At 39.7% G+C, this 19,355-nt stretch overlaps 1 protein-coding gene across 2 annotated transcripts in view; it reads left to right on the top strand.

Annotated features, from left to right (window-relative positions):
* Window positions 1-19,355, top strand: part of LOC105463369 (apoptotic peptidase activating factor 1) — a 90,612-nt gene that overhangs the window by 60,733 nt on the left and 10,524 nt on the right. The window contains exons 20-24 of one of the 2 annotated variants that reach the window (XM_011710429.3): window positions 1,048-1,167; window positions 3,950-4,066; window positions 9,246-9,371; window positions 17,399-17,518; window positions 17,833-17,958. The exons of the other annotated variant lie outside the window; for it this stretch is intronic. Coding sequence (XP_011708731.2) covers window positions 1,048-1,167; window positions 3,950-4,066; window positions 9,246-9,371; window positions 17,399-17,518; window positions 17,833-17,958 — 609 coding nt within the window. The remainder of the gene's footprint in view (window positions 1-1,047; window positions 1,168-3,949; window positions 4,067-9,245; window positions 9,372-17,398; window positions 17,519-17,832; window positions 17,959-19,355) is intronic. 2 annotated transcript variants of the gene reach the window in all.

Genomic DNA, 19,355 nt, shown 5'->3' with positions numbered 1-19,355 from the left:
TTCATCAAGAAAGTCTTCTTGAAATGGAATAGGCCGGGCGCGGTGGCTCAAGCCTGTAATCCCAGCACTTTGGGAGGCCGAGATGGGCGGATCACGAGGTCAGGAGATCGAGACCATCCTGGCTAACACGGTGAAACCCCGTCTCTATTAAGAAATACAAAAAACTAGCCGGGCGAGGTGGCGGGCGCCTGTAGTCCCAGCTACTCGGGAGGCTGAGGCCGGAGAATGGCGTAAACCCGGGAGGCGGAGCTTGCAGTGAGCTGAGATCCGGCCACTGCACTCCAGCCTGGGTGACAGAGCGAGACTCAGTCTCAAAAAAAAAAAAAAAAAAAGAAATGAAATAAGCTGCATCACTAGGCACAGTTACAGTGTGTTTAGTGATGTAGTTGATTTACATTCTGGTGCAAACTTCTTTTTTTTTTTTTGTCATGGAGTCTCACTCTGTCACCCAGGCTGGAGTGCAGTGGCACGATCTTGGCTCACTGCAACCTCTGCCTCCCAGGTTCAAGCAATTCTCCTGTCTCAGCCTCCTGAGTAGCTGGGACTACAGGTGCACACCACCACGCCCGGCCAAGTTTTGTATTTTTAGTAGAAACGGGATTTCACCATGTTAGTCAGACTGGTCTCGAACTCCTGACCTCAGGTGATCCACCCGCCTTGGCCTCCCAAAGTGCTGGGATTACAGGTGTGAGCCACTGTGTCTGGCCCAAACTTCTTATCTTGTGGATTGGTATCAAACAGTTTGAGAACTAGCAGGAGGTCCTTATCTTTGAGTAACACTGGGTTAAGCAACCTGCCTGAAGTTACAACTTTAGGTAGAACTAGAATTCATACTGAGGAATTTTGACTCTGGAGCCCATAACTCTTAATACTAACTGCATCTTACTATAGATTGTGTTAATAAATATTTATTTTTGGATCATAATCTAATATTGAAACCTTTCTAGCATCATAGGTATTTTATGTGAAACATAGTTTGTCTCTTACTTTAAGATGAAGACATGTTATTTCAGAGATGGAATGATAATTTCTTTATCTCTTACTCAGCTCTGGGAGACAAAGAAAGTATGTAAGAACTCTGCTATAATGTTAAAGCAAGAAGTAGATGTTGTGTTTCAAGAAAATGAAGTGATGGTCCTTGCAGTTGACCATATAAGACGTCTGCAAGTGAGTATTTTTTAGAAAACAATTGGAAAATTGTTTTGGTTGAATTTTCTATTCAGTTTTTCTTGTTTTTGGACCTGGGATTAAACATAATTATTTTATATCTAGCAGTTGTCCAGTAGACATTGGTTAAATAAATATATGTAGGTCTCGAGCTGAGGCTCAGATATGCTTATATTTAGAATTAAATTAGATAATTCCTCATCTCACTGCTCTTCTGTTGGTATCTATGATCACATTCTTTGATTTGCGTGGAGTCTAAGAATACCATGAGGACAAACTCATGTTGTCTACAAGAGTGATTCAGACATGTGTGCAAGGGGGATGAGCATATAGAAGCATTTTTAAAAGGGAAGGATTCCAGGGTCTTTGAAAGAACAGAAGTCACTTTAGATGAGGAAGGAGTCTGAGTGATTGGAACTGAGGTGAAAGGACCTGGGCTTTACATACTGAAGTACGCCTGTTCATTCATTTACACACACCTTTGTTAAGTAGATATTTATTGAATGCTTATTTTTGCCCCTAAGGAGGAAAGGGTTGTGTAGTAAAATTGAAAGAACTGTGTTGCTTAGGGATCCAAACAGCACTACTCTAGCCTGTTCTCCCTGTACCCCCCAACAAAGAGTGGGACACATGAGAGGAAGGCATTTCTCAACTGGCTGAAGAGAAAAGGAGTCCCAAAGATCCATTGGCAGAGGAATATACCATTCCAGGAGCTCAGAGTGGTGGTAACAGATGCCGTAAGAGCAGATGCCCTAAGGAGCACTGGAGTTCAAGAGCAGGTTGGCACCACTGTGCTGGTGGCTAAATAAGGTGTCATTGCATTGACAGAGATGTCCTGGAAGTGGTGATAGTGTAGATAGTGGCAGCAAGAGAAAGCAGGTGCCTCATGGAAGATCAAACACAAGAGGCTATCTATATATTGGTCAGCCCAAGTAGAACAGCAGAGTATGGACCATTGAAGGTGTCAGCATGTGGAGCTGACAGCATGTGACTGTGACTTGTGGCTAAGAGAGGTGGTAAGAGCAAGCAGCCAGATAAGAAGGGCAGGAGGTGGCATGGCTTTAATGAACTGGTGGGACATTCTCCCTTGCCCTGAGGATTCCCTGAGACATAGGATTGAGAAGGACAGAAACCCTTTCATAGTGAGGGCTAATTTTCTTGCTTTTGTTTTTCTTTTGAGATAGTCTCTCTCTGTTGCCTAGGCTGGGGTGCAGTGGCATGATCTTGGCTCACTGCAACTCCACCTCCTGGGTTCAAGAGATTCTCATGCCTCAGCCTCCCGAGTAGCTGGGACTACAGGCATGTGCTACCACTTTGAGCCTCAGTTTTTAAGGTCCTTTTCATCTTACAGTCTCTGAGCTAGTTACAGGGTCAAAGTAGAATCCAAATTCAGGAGTAGATACTGGGAGTAAATCGCTTGGCATGTGGTAACTTCTTGTTTACTGTGGGTGTCAAAATCAAGCTGTAAGTCACCGCTGAATATGGCTTGCTTTGATTTTACAAGTTTTACTATTGTCCTCAATATGCTGATTAGGAGCTCCTAATACACAGTACTTCTGGGGTGAATTGGGATGTGGAATTCAATGTGAATTTCTCATTAACTGTTTTTTAGAAAGCTGATTCTTCCACTTGGGATATTTCCACTCCAGTTTTTTTGTCAAATTTAGTGTCCTCATGCTTGTATTTCCTTTATTAAATTTGTGCAACCTTTCTTTAATGACTGTTGTAACTGTGAGACTTAAAAAGTCATCTGTCTATAAAGATATCATTCTATGACAGTGGTTGTGGAAGAGTTTAGAGGATAAACTTAATAGTTTCATTTAAGTGAATAGAACATTTTTTAGTTTCTACTTAGAGAGCTCTTGAAATTAATTTTTGAGAGAAGGAAGATGTTCAGTTCTTCGTAGTTCAATTTTCATTTTGAATGTCTAGTAGATAAAAACATGCTAGGTAAAATAATGTTAAGGAAAAGCTACCTGTGATTGATTGACTGTAATCTTTGTACCAGAAACAAAGATGACTGCTTATTTCATGTTGAAAAATAATTCAAGAGTTTTAGTTTATGACACTAAGTTAGAGAGAGGTATCTGACAATTGATTTAAGCTTCAGAGATATTTTCCCAGGTCACATGTTTTAAATGAGTGATAAAGCATCATAATTCATGGGATTTAAGCATTGGTACAGATTATGAAATTAGGTAATCTTTGTTTAAGCATTGTAAATTCAGCTACGCAAATTATGCTTATGAGTTCTTCTCCATTGTCCTCACTGCCCCCGCTCCAAGAGAAAGAATCTTAATTTACACTGTTTTGTGAGTGATTTGTAGGATATCAGCCCCGTTTTAATTTGTCTTTTTATGTCTGTCTCAGTGTTGTTTGACCAACAGCTTTGAAATGTAGCAGAAAAGTATATTTTAACAAACGATAGCCCTATTAAAAGTGGGCTTTGTGAAGAAATGGAAAACAGGGTGTGGAGCTGGCTGTGGGATTACAAATCAGACAGATGTGTCTCAGGTGGCGGGCACAGCAGCTGCTTTTTAAACCTTGTAATGCTCGTTTTATTTTATGAAAATGTATTTGAACCACCAAAGTGGAATGAAATGGAAGTGTGAAGTGCTAAATGCAGCTGCTGAGACTAGGATATGGCTTTGTTGTTCCCCTGAGAACTCTTGTTGGTTATTTTCTGTGTTTTATTTATTTATTTTTCAATTGAAGCCTCTGTTCTAAAGAACAAAATCTGCTCTTACAGCCTAATAACTGATTTTGCCTCATTTTTCATTAGCTCATTAATGGAAAAACAGGTCAGATTGATTATCTGACTGAAGCTCAAGTTAGCTGCTGTTGCTTAAGTCCGCATCTTCAGTACATTGCATTTGGAGACGAAAATGGAACCATTGAGGTATTCAGTGCTAGTCTTCAGAATCTTTCTGTACAGAATTAGTTAATTAAAACTAATTATATGTCTGGCATTGTGCACTTCTATTTTTATTTATTTTTATTTTTGAAATGGGGTCTTGCTCTGTCACCCATGCTGAGTGCAGTGACATGATCACAGCTGACTGCAGCTTGACCAGAAGTGATTCTCCCACTTAAGCCTCCTGAGTAGCTGGGACTACAGGTGTGTATCACCATGCCTGAATAATTTTTTTACTTTTTGTAGAGATGGGGTCCCCTATATTGTCCAGGCTGGTCTCAAACTCCTGGGTTTAAGCGATTGTCCTGCCTCAGCCTCCCAAAGTGTTGGGATTATGGGCATGGGAGCCACTGTGCCTGGCTATTGTATACTTTTTTTTTTGAGATAGGATCTCACCTTGTTGCCCAGCCTGGAGTGCAGTGGCCCAATCTTGACTCACTGCAACCTTCGCCTCCTGGGCTCAAGGAATCCTCCCACCACGGCCTCCTGAGTAACTGGGACTTCAGATATGCACCACTACACACAGCTACTTTTTCTGTTTTTGTAGAGATGGAGGTTTCACCAGTGTTGCCCAGGCTGGCCTTAAACGCTTGGGCTCAAGTGATCTGCCCATCTTGGCCTCCCAGAGTGCTGGGATTATAGGCGTGAGCTATCACACCCAGCCTATTATACACTTTTATACTAAATAAATCTTTGTGATCTATTAGTCATCGTTCTGTTAAACTAAAAATCATCTTATCCAGTTGGCTGTATATTTTTCAGATTTCCTTTATTACTGTTTCTAATGCTTTTTGTCTTTTTATGTTCCTTATTCTTTACTTAGTTGTGTGGCTGTTCTCCACATATATCAACCACTATCTATCAAGATTTCGCTAACTATACAAAGAGCACTTTTTTCTCCTCTTCTTAGAAGCCCAGCCATATGGGGTATAAGTTGTTTCCATTTTGGTACTGATAAGGCTCATGGGGAATATTGGTGCAGGGCTGCCTGTGCTTGCCTGCTCCACCAATCCTTGCTGTTCTACTTTTGGTGGCAGAAGTACCTCAGTTCACCACCTGAAATCCTTAATTTATCTAACAAGACCAAATAAGTAAAAACAGAAACATGTTGCAAGGCAAAAAATGTAGTATAATAAAAGGCATTTTGGGTAAAAATATTGTCTTTATCACAAGTGAAATTCACAAAAGTACATTTTCTCTAGCTTTATAATGGTTTTAAAAACCATTATATTTTAATGTTTTATACCAAAAACATTGGTTCCTTCTTTCACTTTTTCTCACCAGGCATCTGGGAATGATTTTTTAACCAATTACTTATGGCACTGGCCACAGTATTTTACTTTGGATTCATTTTCTTAAGGAATTACACAAATATTCTCTAGTCCATATTGCCCCACAGAGAAGAGACTATATGTTTAGACACAAAGTGAAGAAGGAAGCTTTTAGACAGTGATTTCTATACTCTTATATATTTGCCATGACCCTTGTGTCATGGATTGAGAATTCAGGCTTTGTCTTCTCCTTATTATTGTGAAAAATTTATCTATCATTTGTTAAGATGTGTACTATTCTGAGAAAATACATCATGGATATGTATTTCTTAAGCAAGGGATAATTGTATATTTACAGGTGAACCTTAGACTTCCGTCTCAGGCTTATCTCTCAAACTGTTGTGTATTATTATTTATTCTTAAAGAGTCCTTAGTTTCCCTTTTATCTTAACCTTGATGTCAAGTCAGTACCACATTCTTTTCATTTTTACCATCTATCTTAAAATAAGTCTTTTAGATAGTTTAAAAAGAAACACACATATGTGCTTCATTCACATCGTTAGTTACCTCAAAGTCATCAAATAATATAAATAATAATGAACCATGTGAAATTACCAATATTTACCTATAAAGTGGCAGTTTTGTATGGTGTAGCCCCATATCATCAAATAATAGCAACTACCATTTATTAACTGTTTACTGTGCCAGATGCTCTCATTGAATTTTTTTTTTATTATACTTTAATTTCTAGGGTACATGTGCACAACGTGCAGGTTTGTTACATATGTATATATGTGTCATGTTGGTGTGCTGCACCCATTAACTCGTCATTTACATTAGGTATATCTCCTAATGCTATCCCTCCCCACTCCCCCCACCCCACAACAGGCCCCGGTGTGTGATGTTCCTCTTCCTGTGTCCAAGTGATCTCATTGTTCAATTCCCACCTATGAGTGAGAACATGCGGTGTTTGGTTTTTTCTCCTTCTGATAGTTTGCTGAGAATGATGGTTTCCAGCTTCATCCATGTCCCTACAAAGGACATGAACTTATCCTTTTTTATGGCTGCATAGTATTCCATGGTGTATATGTGCCACATTTTCTTTTTTTTTTTTTTTTTGAGATGGAGTCTCGCTGTGTCTCCCAGGCTGGAGTGCAGAGGCGTGATCTCGGCTCACTGCAAGCTCCGTCTCCCGGGTTCACGCCATTCTCCCGCCTCAGCCTCCCAAGTAGCTGGGACTACAGGTGCCCGCCACCATGCCCGGCTAGTTTTTTGTATTTTTAGTAGAGACGGGGTTTCACCATGTTAGCCAGGATAGTCTCGATCTCCTGACCTCGTGATCCACCCGCCTCGGCCTCCCAAAGTGCTGGGATTACAGGCTTGAGCCACCGCGCCCGGCCTGTGCCACATTTTCTTAATCCAGTCTATCATTGATGGACATTTGGGTTGATTCCAAGTCTTTGCTATTGTGAATAGTGCTGCAATAAACATATGTGTGCATGTGTCTTTATAGCAGCATGATTTATAATCCTTTGGGTATATTCCCAGTAATAGGATGGCTGGGTCATATGGTATTTCTAGTTCTAGATCCTTGAGGAATTGCCACACTGTTTTCCACAATGGTTGAACTAGTTTACAGTCCCACCAACAGTGTAAAAGTGTTCCTATTTCTCCACATCCTCTCCAGCACCTGCTGTTTCCTGACTTTTTAATGGTCATCATTCTAACTGGTGTGAGACGGTATCTCACTGCGGTTTTGATTTGCATTTCTCTGATGGCCAGTGATGACGAGCATTTTTTCATGTGTCTGTTGGTTGCATAAATGTCTTCTTTTGAGAAGTGTCTGTTCATATCCTTCACCCACTTTTTGATGGGATTATTTCTTGTAAGTTTAAGTTCTTTGTAGACTCTGGATATTAGCCCTTTGTCAGATGGGTAGATTGCAAAAATTTTTTCCCATTCTGTAGTTTGCCTGTTCACTCTGATGGTAGTTTCTTTTGCTGTGCCGAAGCTGTTTAGTTTAATTAGATCCCATTTGTCGATTTTGGCTTTTGTTGCCATTGCTTTTGGTGTTTTAGACATGAAGTCCTTGCCCATGCCTATGTCCCGAATGGTATTGCCTAGGTTTTCTTCTAGGGTTTTTATGGTTTTAGGTCTAGCATTTAAGTCCTTATTCCATCTTGAATTAATTTTTGTATAAGGTGTAAGGAAGGGATCCAGTTTCAGCTTTCTACATATGGCTAGCCAGTTTCCCCAGCACCATTTATTAAATAGGGAAACCTTTCCCTATTGCTTGTTTTTGTCAGGTTTGTCAAAGATCAGATGGTTGTAGATGTGTGGTATTATTTCTGAGGGCTCTCTTCTGTTCCATTGGTCTATATCTCTGTTTTGGTACCAGTACCATGCTGTTTTGGTCACTGTAGCCTTGTAGTACAGTTTGAAGTCAGGTAGCGTGATGCCTCCAGCTTTGTTCTTTTGGCTTAGGATTGTCTTGGCAATGCGGGCTCTTTTTTGGTTTCATATGAACTTTAAAGTAGTTTTTTCCAATTCTGTGAAGAAAGTCATTGGTAGCTTGATGGGGATGGCATTGAATCTGTAAATTACCTTGGGCAGTATGGCCATTTTCACGATATTGATTCTTCCTATCCATGAGCATGGAATGTTCATTTGTTTGTGTCCTCTTTTATTTTGTTGAGCAGTGGTTTGTAGTTCTCCTTGAAGAGGTCCTTCACATCCCTTGTAAATTGGATTTCTAGGTATTTTATTCTCTTTGAAGCAGTTGTGAATGGGAGTTCACTCATGATTTGGCTCTCTGTTTGTCTGTTATTGGTGTATAAGAATGCTTGTGATTTTTTCTCATTGATTTTGTATCCTGAGACTTTGCTGAAGTTGCTTATCAGCTTAAGGAGATTTTGGGCTGAGATGATGGGGTTTTTTCGTTGAATTATAACATCCTGGATGTTCGGTGGTGTTATTCTTGTTGTAAAGTTGTCTCAACTCTTATTTCCACAATTTTCATAAAATCAATAAGTGGCAGAGCTAGGATTCAAACCCAGATCTCTGAGGTTATGTGCTCAACTCTTATGCTATTCTGCCCTTGCCTTATAGGGTTTGTGAGATCATTCATCCTGCTTATTTAGGAAGGTTCTCATTCACACAATTCCCCTTTGTTTTCAAGGGACTTTTCTTCCAGACATGTGGGTTAGGTTTGAGTTTCTGGAATCTCCTGCTTTAGCATCATCTGTATTTTCCTTAGGCTTTCTTGAGTACATTTTAATTTGGTCCATGAAACATATTTCCTCTCTTTTTGTTATTTTTTTGGTATGAGTTCATTTGAAAGCCTTTTTTTTTTTTTTGACATAGTTATTATCTTTTGAATTTGTTACTACTTTTATTTGGAGTATTATTAGTCTTTGGCCCTCTTAAGTATTCTCATTGCACTGCCCACCAGCCTTCGCGTATCCTCTTTTCCTTTACCTGTCTCCCTCATCATCTTTTATCTTCCCTTGTTTGTGTTGTTTTATGAAGAATTTGCCATCCAGGACTTACTTTCTTCTCTCATATCCATCTTAAATGTCTTTTTTTTTTGGAGGGCGAGCCTAGACAGCCACTTGTTTGATGAAGTGGGGAGTTGAGTAATCAGAAGGACCCACTGGTTCCTACTGCTGTCTGATGATTGCAGTGAGTGTTTTATTTTAGGGTGTAATATGTTGGCATGTATGCATACATGTGTGCATATATATGTGACATTCATTTGTTTTTAATTAGGGTGAAAGCACCAGATGGAAATTCTGTACCCTCTAGTCTAATTTAAGTTTAATATCTTTGGGGTGTAATGCCTATGTGTTGCTTAGATTCTTCAGATTAATTTTCTGTGTTTTTCTGCTTTGAAGATTTTAGAACTTGTAAACAATAGAATCTTCCAGTCCAGGATTCGGCACAAGAAAACTGTATGGCACATCCAGTTCACAGCCGATGAGAAGACACTTATTTCAAGTTCTGATGATTCTGCAATTCAGGTGAGAGGGAGGTTGAACTCTTAACATATTTAATGCTGATTCTAAAATGAACACTATGATTATGTCTAAAATCTGATGTATATTTTAAGCACATTGCTTTGGGCATACATTCAGATTATGCACATGGGCTTAGATGATTGGTGTTTCATATTTTTCTGTGGGTGAGACAGACAGTTTGTCTTAGAACCCTCTGTTGGAAGGGTGTTTATTTTGAAAATGAAGGGTTTGTTTACATTTTCTTGCCTGCCTTGGTATTTGGATTTGTATCAGTAAGTATACTTTTTGCCACATTTATGTAATTTCTCTTTATTTTTCTTTACAGTAGTAAAATCCAATGGAAATCATTTCATTCTTTCCTTTTAAGAACAAGATGTTTATTACAGGAATGAAATTCTGTGAAAAGAGAATAGTTTGACATAATAAAGAATTGTGGATATGGAGGCCTAAGCTTACTATATATTCTTTTAAAATTTATTTGATTATTAAAGTCCCAAAGCGCATTGTTTTAAAATTCAAATAGTTTTACAAGATTTATTATGAAAAATAGACCCTTTCCCCCATTTCTCATTCTCCAGAGGCACCACTTTTAGCTTTTAGATGTTTCTTTTGATATTACCTTCATGCCTCTGTATGGCATGCTTATAGTGCTCTTCTTGATTTTACCATTTGAGAAGTTACCTACCGAATTCCCTACAGGAAGATGTCGCTTTTTTCCTTCTCCCACCTGTCCTGCCTTCAGCTTATGTGCATGCACCCGTTCACAGACACTCATTTATCAATCCATTTATCCCAATTATGACGAAATTTTGTTTAGATCCTTCCTGTTATTATGATCACTGTGTACTAAGGGTACTGTGAATGCGTTTTTTGTCTTAATGCAGTGTAGGAAAATTTGACCTTTGGGTGTAGTTGGAGATTATTTTACACTAAAACTTTGAAGACATTGCTCCATTTTCTTCCAAGTTCCAAAGTTCATGTTGAAAAGTCTGAAGCCATTTTGCTGCCTAATCTTTCTCTCTGGAAGATTTTAGGGTATTCATTTTGTCCCCAGAATTTTGAAATTTCCTGATGATATACTGTGGTGTTAGTTTTTATTAATTGTTTTGGACATTCAGTCTTCCTTCTCAATTTGGAAACCTATGTTTTTCAATTCATGGAAGTTGGATTATTTCTTTGATTCTTTCCTTTTTGTTCCAGTTTGCTTTTTCTTTTTGTAACAACCATTATTCAGATGTTAGATCTCCTGGACCGATAATCTGGTTTTCTTTTTCCACATTTCATCTTTTTATACTGTGCTTTCTTTTCTTTTCTATTCTTTTTTTTTTTTTTTTTTTGAGATGGAGTCTCACTCTGTTGCCCAGGCTGGAGTGCAGTGGTGTGATCTTGGCTCACTGCAACCTCTGCCTCCTGGGTTCAAGCAGTTCTCTTGCCTCAGCGTCCTGAGTAGCTGGGATTACAGGCGCATGCCACTATGCTAGGCTATTTTTTTTTGTATTTTTTTAGTAGAGGTGAGATTTCACCATGCTGGCCAGGCTGGTCTCGAACTCCTGACCTCATGATCCTCCCGCCTCGGCGTCCCAAAGTGCTGGGATTACAGGCGTGAGCCCCTGCACCTGGCCTACTGTGCTCTGTTTTCTGGGAGTTTTCCTCAGTTTTGCCTTCCAGCCATTTTATTGAGATTTTCATTTCTACTATTATATTTCTAATGCATTAAATTCTTATTTTGTAGATAGAATATTTTATCTCTCTGAGGAGATATACACACAGACAGGTAAATAAATATATATAATATATATAGAAATTACACACACATACATGCACACACACACACACATATATGTGTAATTTTTTTTTTTGTTTTTTGAGATGGAGTTTCACTCTTCTTGCCCAGGCTGGAGTGCAATGGTGCCACCTTGGCTCACCGCAACCCCCGCCTCCCAGGTTCAAGCAATTTTCCTGCCTCAGCCTCCTGATTATCTGGGATTACAGGCATGCACCACCACACCCAGCTAATTTTTGTATATTTAGTAGAGATGGGGTTTCATCATGTTGGTAAGGCTGATCTTAAACTCTGGATCTCAGGTGATCCACCTACCTTGGCCTCCCAATGTGCTGGAATTACAGGCATGAGCCACTGTGCCTGGCTTATATATATAATTTTTTTCCCCATAAATTTTTATTTTGCTGCATAGTTGCTGTTCCCTCCAAGTTGCTTTTTTCTGTTTGGTTGTTTTGACCTCCTATTTTGAAGGCCTCCTTAGCTCTCAGTGGTATTGGCTACCAGAGATGTATACTAAACAACTGGCTGAAAGCTCTGTGTGTTGACTGAGATCTTCTCTAAAAGGTGATCTGAAAGGGGAACCTTTATTGTGAGTATCTTCAGGTCTTTTGTCTTGGTCTCCTCAGATTCCTAGAGAGGAATTTTCTGGTCTCTTGCCTGGAGGATAAACCTGGCTGGCAGGTTCTTAGAGCTAAGTTGGGGAAGAGAACAGGAAGTATTAATAGATGTTGGATCTCAACATTTAGTATGTAAACCTTCCCTTGATCCCTCGTTATCAGAATTGTAATTCTACCCTGAGTTGTGCTGGTGCCCTTAAATTCTGAGATTCTTCTTTCTAGTTTGCTGTCACTGTCTGTCTACTTTCTTCCCTTTTTTCTCATAATAACTTTGGGATTCAGCAGCAATTCTTTTCTTTTTTCTTTTTTTTTGAGACAGTCTTGCTTTATTGCCCAGGCTGGAGTACAGTGGTGCAATCTCTGCTCACTGAAACCTCCACCTCCGAGGTTCAAGTGATTCTTCTGCCTCAGCCTCCTGAGTAGCTGGAATTACAGGCACCTGACACCACACACAGCTAATTTTTTGTATTTTTAGTAGAGACAGGGTTTCACCATGTTGGCCAGGCTGGTCTTGAACTCCTGATCTCAAGTGATCTGCTCACCTTGGCCTCCCAAAGTGCTAGGATTACAGGTGTGAGCCACCGTGCCTGGCCTTCTTTTTTTTTTTTTTTATATGAAATCAAGTTTCCTAAACTCCTTGGAGGAGTGGGGAGGTCCAGCATTTCTAGCTTCACAGGTCTGCAGCTCCTTCTCTTGTTTTCATGAGGCATTAAAAATATGGCCTTACTGAGCGCAGTGGCTCACATCTTTAATCCCAACACTTTGGGAGTCTGAGGTGGAAGGATTGCTTGAGGCCAGGAGTTAGAGACCAGTCTGCACAACACAGCAAGACCCCACCTCTACAAAATAAAATAAATTAGCCAGGTGTGGTAGTGCATGCCTGTAATCCCAGCTACTCAGGAGGCTGAGGTTGGAGGATCACTTGAGCCTAGGAGGTCCAGGCTGGAGTGAGCTATGATCATGCTACTGCACTCCAGCCTGGGCAACAGAGCAAATCCCCATCTCAAATATATAATGGCCTTGTTCTTAGGAGATCTCTTTGCTCCATCTCCTTCCCTCACAGTTATTTGGACCTTCTCTTTCTTTTGTTGCCCTTATCCTTGTTATACTCCATTTGGATTCTATTCCCTGTGGTTTCTCCTCATTGTAGGGTTGTCCTGGTTAATTTTATCAGCTCACAAGGCTCACATTGCTCCAGTCCTTCCAGACTGTACCCAGCCCCCTCACACTCAGTGTCTGCTACTCTTCTCTAGTTGGTCCATTGCACTTTCTGGTGAACACCATGTGGCTATCAGGATTCTCTGCCTCCTAATTCCTAATACTTATATTCTTAGCCCCACCCTCATTTCCTCCTTTGGGTATACTTAGTACCTTCCATTTTTGAGCATTTTGGGAGTTCATAATGCCGATTTTGTTGCTTTAGACTTTTTCTTTTCTTTACTTTTTTTTTGAGACAGTCTTGCTCTGTTGCCAGGCTGAAGTGCAGTGGCACGATCTCGGCTCACTGTAGCCTCCACCTCCTGGGTTCAAGCGATTCCCCTGCCTCAGCCTCCTGAGTAGCTGAGACTACAGGCATGTGCCACCATGCTCGGCTAATTTTTTTTTTTTTTTTTGTATTTTTTTAGTGGAGATGGAGTTTCACCATGTTGACCAGGACGGTCTCGATCTCTTGACCTTGTGATCCTCCCGCCTCAGCCTCCCAAAGTGCTGGGATTACAGGCATGGCCACCGTGCCTGGCTGCTTTTGACTTTTTCTAATGCCTTTAGGATTCTGTTTTCTTTTTTTTTTTTTTTTTGAGACGGAGTCTCGCTGTGTCACCCAGGCTGGAGTGCAGTGGCGCGATCTCGGCTCACTGCAAGCTCCGCCTCCCGGGTTTACGCCATTCTCCTGCCTCAGCCTCCGAGTAGCTGGGACTACAGGCGCCCGCCACCACGCCCGGCTAGTTTTTTGTATTTTTAGTAGAGACGGGGTTTCACCATGTTAGCCAGGATGGTCTCGATCTCCTGACTTCGTGATCCACCCGCCTCGGCCTCCCAAAGTACTGGGATTACAGGCTTGAGCCACCGCGCCCGGCCTAGGATTCTGTTTTCTTGACTTTGCTGAGTCAGTTACCATTCTCCTGCTTTCCAGCCTCCCACATTTTGTTGCTGTTATCTCCTTTCTCATTCTTTTGACCTTGCCATTTTAGTAGGGCTTTAGAAGTGAAGGAGATAATGCATATGTTCAATGGAAGCTATTATATTCTTTTATTTGTGTATATATATTGCTTATGGTGGCAATATTTAATTATATTGTTAAAAACGGTTTTGGGAAAAGATCTTTTAATGTTATGTCTGAGTCCTAGGAAGGAGTATGATTCGAATGAAATTTGGCTTCAGTGCAGAAACTTATTTGTTATAGGCTCCCATGACACTGGTGTTCTAGCTGTAAAACTCAGTGTAATAGTCACCTTTCTTCCTCTCCAGATGTCTTTGAAATGGGTAAAACTAAAAACTACATTTGATGAAGTTCTTTTGAGACATTGTATACTATGTAGTTTTCTATCAAAAGTTAAATTCATAAGGTTTTTATGACCAGCTTGACGATTTCAGGTATTCTCAGCTAGGGGGAAGAATATTTCTAGAAATATTTTTAGAAAAGGAGTTAGATTATATTTAGAAATATGATATTATATTATAGAAATAAGTAGTTGTGTTTCTTCCTCTTTTTCTGTTCTACTCAGAATACTTCTTACATTTACAGTGTTTTAAATGGAATAAAACTCTGCAGATATTTTCAAGAAATGACTGGTTGGGTTTTGTTTTCGTTTTTTAAAGTTTTTGTAAATGATTATATGGAGGTTTGTTTTAATCATCTTTGTATCCCCAATGCCTGGAATGCAGTAAGGGTTCTGTAAATCTTTGCTAAGCTGAAGTTATTGCCAAAATTTGAAGAATCAACTCACCTGATTATCGCTCTTAGGATTGTGAAAATTGAGGTCTACTTTGGTAGTTTTTGATCCTTTACCTTGAGGTAAATAAAGGCCAAGTATTACCCATGCTTACATGAGCCAGTATATAAGACCATGTTAGTTCTTGCTGGTATGAAACGTTTCCGGCCGGGCGTGGTGGCTCACACCTGTAATCCCAGCACTTTGGGAGGCCCAGGCGGGTGGATCACGAGGTCAGGAGATTGAGACCATCCTGGCTAACACGGTGAAACCCTGTCTCTACTAAAAAATACAAAAAAATTAGCCAGGTGTGGTGGTGGGCACCCGTAGTCCCAGCTACTCAGGAGGCTGAGGCAGGAGAATGGCGTGAACCCGGGAGGCGGAGCTTGCAGTGAGCTGAGATCCCACCACTGCACTCCAGCCTGGGAGACAGCAAAACTCTGTCTCAAAAAGAAAAGAAAAGTTTCCTTAGCATTTCTACAATTTAAATTTTATTCATATAGCTGAAAAAATTCTACAAGTATATATACACTGCAAACATAGTCAATGATAGAGACATCCCCAGACTCAACTTTTACATTTGACTAATGGTGGTGGAAGTTTAGTGATATTAAGGTTATTCAGTTAGCACAGTATGTTCAGTCCAACAACAACAACAACAAAAAATCACTCATCATCATTGCCTAGTCAGAAACCTTTTGTAACAAAAGCTACAAAGGCTATTCCTAATCTGCCCTCAGTGGTTGTCAGATTCTTCATTATATCTGCTTAGGAAGGCTGTCTGAGTTCTTGATGGAGAGGGCAGAAGTAAGATACTAAGTTAGAAATGAACATTGAATCAGGCAAAGCTAGAACAGGCAGTGTCTGTAAACTAGGAGGAGCTGTTCAGCATAGCCATTGATCCTCCAGTTCAGTAAAGCCCGGAAATGGGGAGGAGAGAGCCAGGAGGTTCCTAGTAGAAATGGACTAAGGTCTTTTATGCTTAGTCACATGGGGTGCCCTTCCTCTCTGGTCTGATTTGGGAAGCCAGAAAAGCCTCCATTTCTCCCCCTTCCCCCAGCATATCTCATTGGGTTCTTAAAATTTGAAAATTACTAATTCATTCTCTTTAGAATTACTCTCACTTCCAGTTTGTCTTCTAAAGTTCTCTTGCTTGCATGCAAGACCCTATGCTCCTGATATCCTGCTTCTGTGAATGAGCATTCTGAGGCAGAAGATGAGATCTGAAAGCCAGGGCTTGGTGGGGAGGGCGACTGCTAAATGTGGTGGTAAAAGAAGTAAAAAAAGGGGAAGAAGAGATGTCATTTCTTTTAAGATTTTGCCTAGGTCTGATTAAAGATATTTCTGCTGTTTAACATTGGCCAGTAAAAAGTTAGACTCAGAATGTTACTCATATGCATACCTGTAGTGGTGGCTGCTTTTTCTTTATCTTTTTATTCTTTTGGAGCTGGCCTGTTTGCCCATACCTCAGAATTTTGGCTTCATCAGGCCCATGGGGCTGTTTCTTTGGATACCTTCCCAACCTTTTTTCTCTTCTGTTTCTTCTGCGTCTCGTATGCTCTAGTTGGATGGAACCATGAGCAGGCCCCTTTTGACGTTTCCCTGCTCCTATACTTTAACTCCAACATTTATTCCCTTTGAAGAACCCTTCTCAGTTTGTGAATCACACTTTCAACCCATTCCTCAAGCCTACTTTGAATGTGTTATCTCCATCAAATTTTCTCTAAGCAATTACTTTTTTTGACTTTCACAGAACTTTTATCTCTATCATTGTATCTTATATTGTAGGATTTTTTTTTGGGTTTCTTGTATTTCTCATTTTCTTTGCTAAACTCTTAAGTTTCTTTATGCTAGATCCTTGTTTGATTCATATTTGCTTTGCATATAGGTACTAAATAAACATTTGTTAAGTAAGTTAATTTGAAGTCAAGTATTAATAAAGCTCTAAATACAGTTGCTTTGATTTAGTAATTAAGAGATGCCCTTTACATGGACATAGCATAAAAATAAACTTCTGTTCTGTGTACCTCTGTGTCTCAGATTCATTTGTATGCGTATTTTGTGCTAGTTACTCATGTTATTTCAATCCCCCCACACCTTTCCTTATGTCTGAAGAGCTCCTCCTGAAGCTGCACGTGAAAAACAATGCCTTCTCACTTCTGTCATTTTGAGGATTGTATTGGGGGATAGCTGAGATATTTGAACCTTTTGAACCTTGGAAACTCTGTGTTCTGGTTTGAAGCTGCTTTGATCAACTGACCTTCCTAGGCCAGCTTCAGCTGAGCCAGGATCTGTAGACTTCCCCAGCTTGTAGGTTCAGAAATCTGTGACTCTGTAATTAGGATAATTTTCTCAGGAAAATTTAATCAGATGGTGAGCTCACTGGCATATTGTGTGTTCTTTTTTTTCTTTTTTTTTCTATCTTCTGGTATAATTAACTGTTCTCCAAGCAACTGAAGAAAACAAATTTTATTTAGGAGGAGAAATATTTTATTTTGCCTCTAGTCAATTTACTTAACCCCAGCTTCTCTCTCTGTCTGTAAAATGTGGACACCATAGTCTTCTCTGTTATTCTTCTCTGTTTTACTGAAATGCCGTGTGAGTAAAAAACTTTAGACAAGAGAATGTACACTCTGTCCACCCCTCCAATGAGATAGGATCGGGGGAGGATTATAACAGACATATTTCTTTCACATTCAGGTATGGAATTGGCAGTTGGAGGAATATGTCTTTCTACAAGCCCATCAGGAAACAGTGAAAGACTTTAGACTCTTGAAAAATTCAAGACTGCTTTCTTGGTCATTTGATGGAACAGTGAAGGTAATTTGAAGTATAAATTTGTTTTTGAAAATGTATTCTCATATTGCAGTGATTATATTGAGACAGCCAAAAGCCACTGAAGGCTAATTACTTACAATAAAAATTTTTTATTTTTCTCATGCTTGTTTTCTGTTCATTGCAGTCACCTACATCTGCTGTGTTTTAATGAGCATTTATACTGTTAGTCACATTTAAAGTAAAGGGGTCAGAACAGCCAGTGTACTAAAACTCGTTTTATAGATCTGTCTGTAGCTGATTATGCTTTTTAATATAAAATGTTCTTAAAAGTGTCAACCTCCAATTTTTTTTTTAAGGTATGGAATATTATTACTGGAAAAATAGAAAAAGACTTTGTCTGTCACCAGGGTACAGTACTTTCTTGTGACATTTCTCATGATGCTACCAAGTTTTCGTCTACCTCTGCTGACAAGACTGCAAAGGTAGGTCAATCAGTTGAAACCATGCATAAAACTTTGGTAGTGGTTATGTATAATGAGTCCAAATAATATAGACAACAGGACATAACAGTTGCTGTCTACATGTCTGTCCCATATTTTGTGATCTTTTGGACGATGCCCATTGGCATTTAGTTGGTATCAAATGAATGAAATGAAATACATTGAGGACTTCCATAAGTAATCCTTATGGACTACTTTTTGTCTATAATCAAATGCAACCTCTACTGCATACTGTAGGCAATGAAAATCATTGAAAGGGATTTACATTTAATTATACACTGACAATACAATTTTAATATAATTAATGTAATATAATTGACTGTGTCTAAAATCACATTCTGGTGAATGATGCTGCTTGGTTGGGGACCTCAAGTACTCCCTTCTCTCCTTTTTTTCTCCTTCTACCAGTCTTTATAAACTGTAAACCTTGGAATCGTCAGGGACTCCATCCTGTCTTTTGTGCTCTGTTGATGACTCTTTAGTGCACCTTAGAGTTATCTTCTCCTCCTTGTCACCACCCTGAAGAGCATGCTTTCCTCCTCCTCCACTGGTGGACTGTCCCGGCATCCTGCCTCTGGTCTGCACCTCTTCCACGTTATCTTCCATACTACTGCCTGTATCTCTTGTTGAAACACCTGTTACCTAACGGTTTTTAGGCCAACTACTTAGCTCATCACCGTCTTTTTCTGCTATATTGTTTCCTCTGTGCCAGCCAACTTTCCAACTTCATCTTTTTGCGCATGCTGCTAACTTTGGTTTGATAAACCTTCTACTGTTTTACCTTGAAGCATTATGACTCATCCTTCTAGACCTAGATTTGATGGGAGCTCTTTTGAAGCGTTTCCTGACCCTCAAGCAAGGTTAGCTGTTCTACCTCCAGTGTTTCTAGTACATTTTATTCATTTGTTAGAACATTTACTTCATACAACTGTTCACTAACTGTTCGTGAGCCTGTCTTCATGACTAAACTATAAACTTTTCAAGGATAGTGACTGTAGCTAGTTTATCTTATTGTACCACTAGTTCTAACTCACAGTGCTTGGAACTTGGTAGTTTTCAGTATGTGGTTGCTAAATAATGTTGACAAAACCAAGAGACAATATGGAAAGGAAAAAAAAAACAGCATTTGGCTGCCAAGAAGTAGGCTAGTATAGTGACTAATCTTTAAAGATTACTTGTCACATCCTAGTAATTTCACTCTATATAATCTCATTTAATCTTCACAGCATAGGTACGACTGTCCTCATTTTACAGATGCAGAGTATGAAGCTATAGAAGCTTATATGAGTTGTCCTAGTCACAAGAATCTAGTGAACAGTGGAGTTAGGACTCACATTCAGGTCTGCTTCACTCCACAGACTGCTCTTAGTTGATTCGGT

Source organism: Macaca nemestrina, chromosome 10, assembly GCF_043159975.1.
Source record: "Macaca nemestrina isolate mMacNem1 chromosome 10, mMacNem.hap1, whole genome shotgun sequence".
Taxonomy (NCBI): domain Eukaryota; kingdom Metazoa; phylum Chordata; class Mammalia; order Primates; family Cercopithecidae; genus Macaca; species Macaca nemestrina.
Note: the sequence above shows the minus strand (reverse complement) of the source record. Positions and strands in the feature narration are given on the sequence as shown.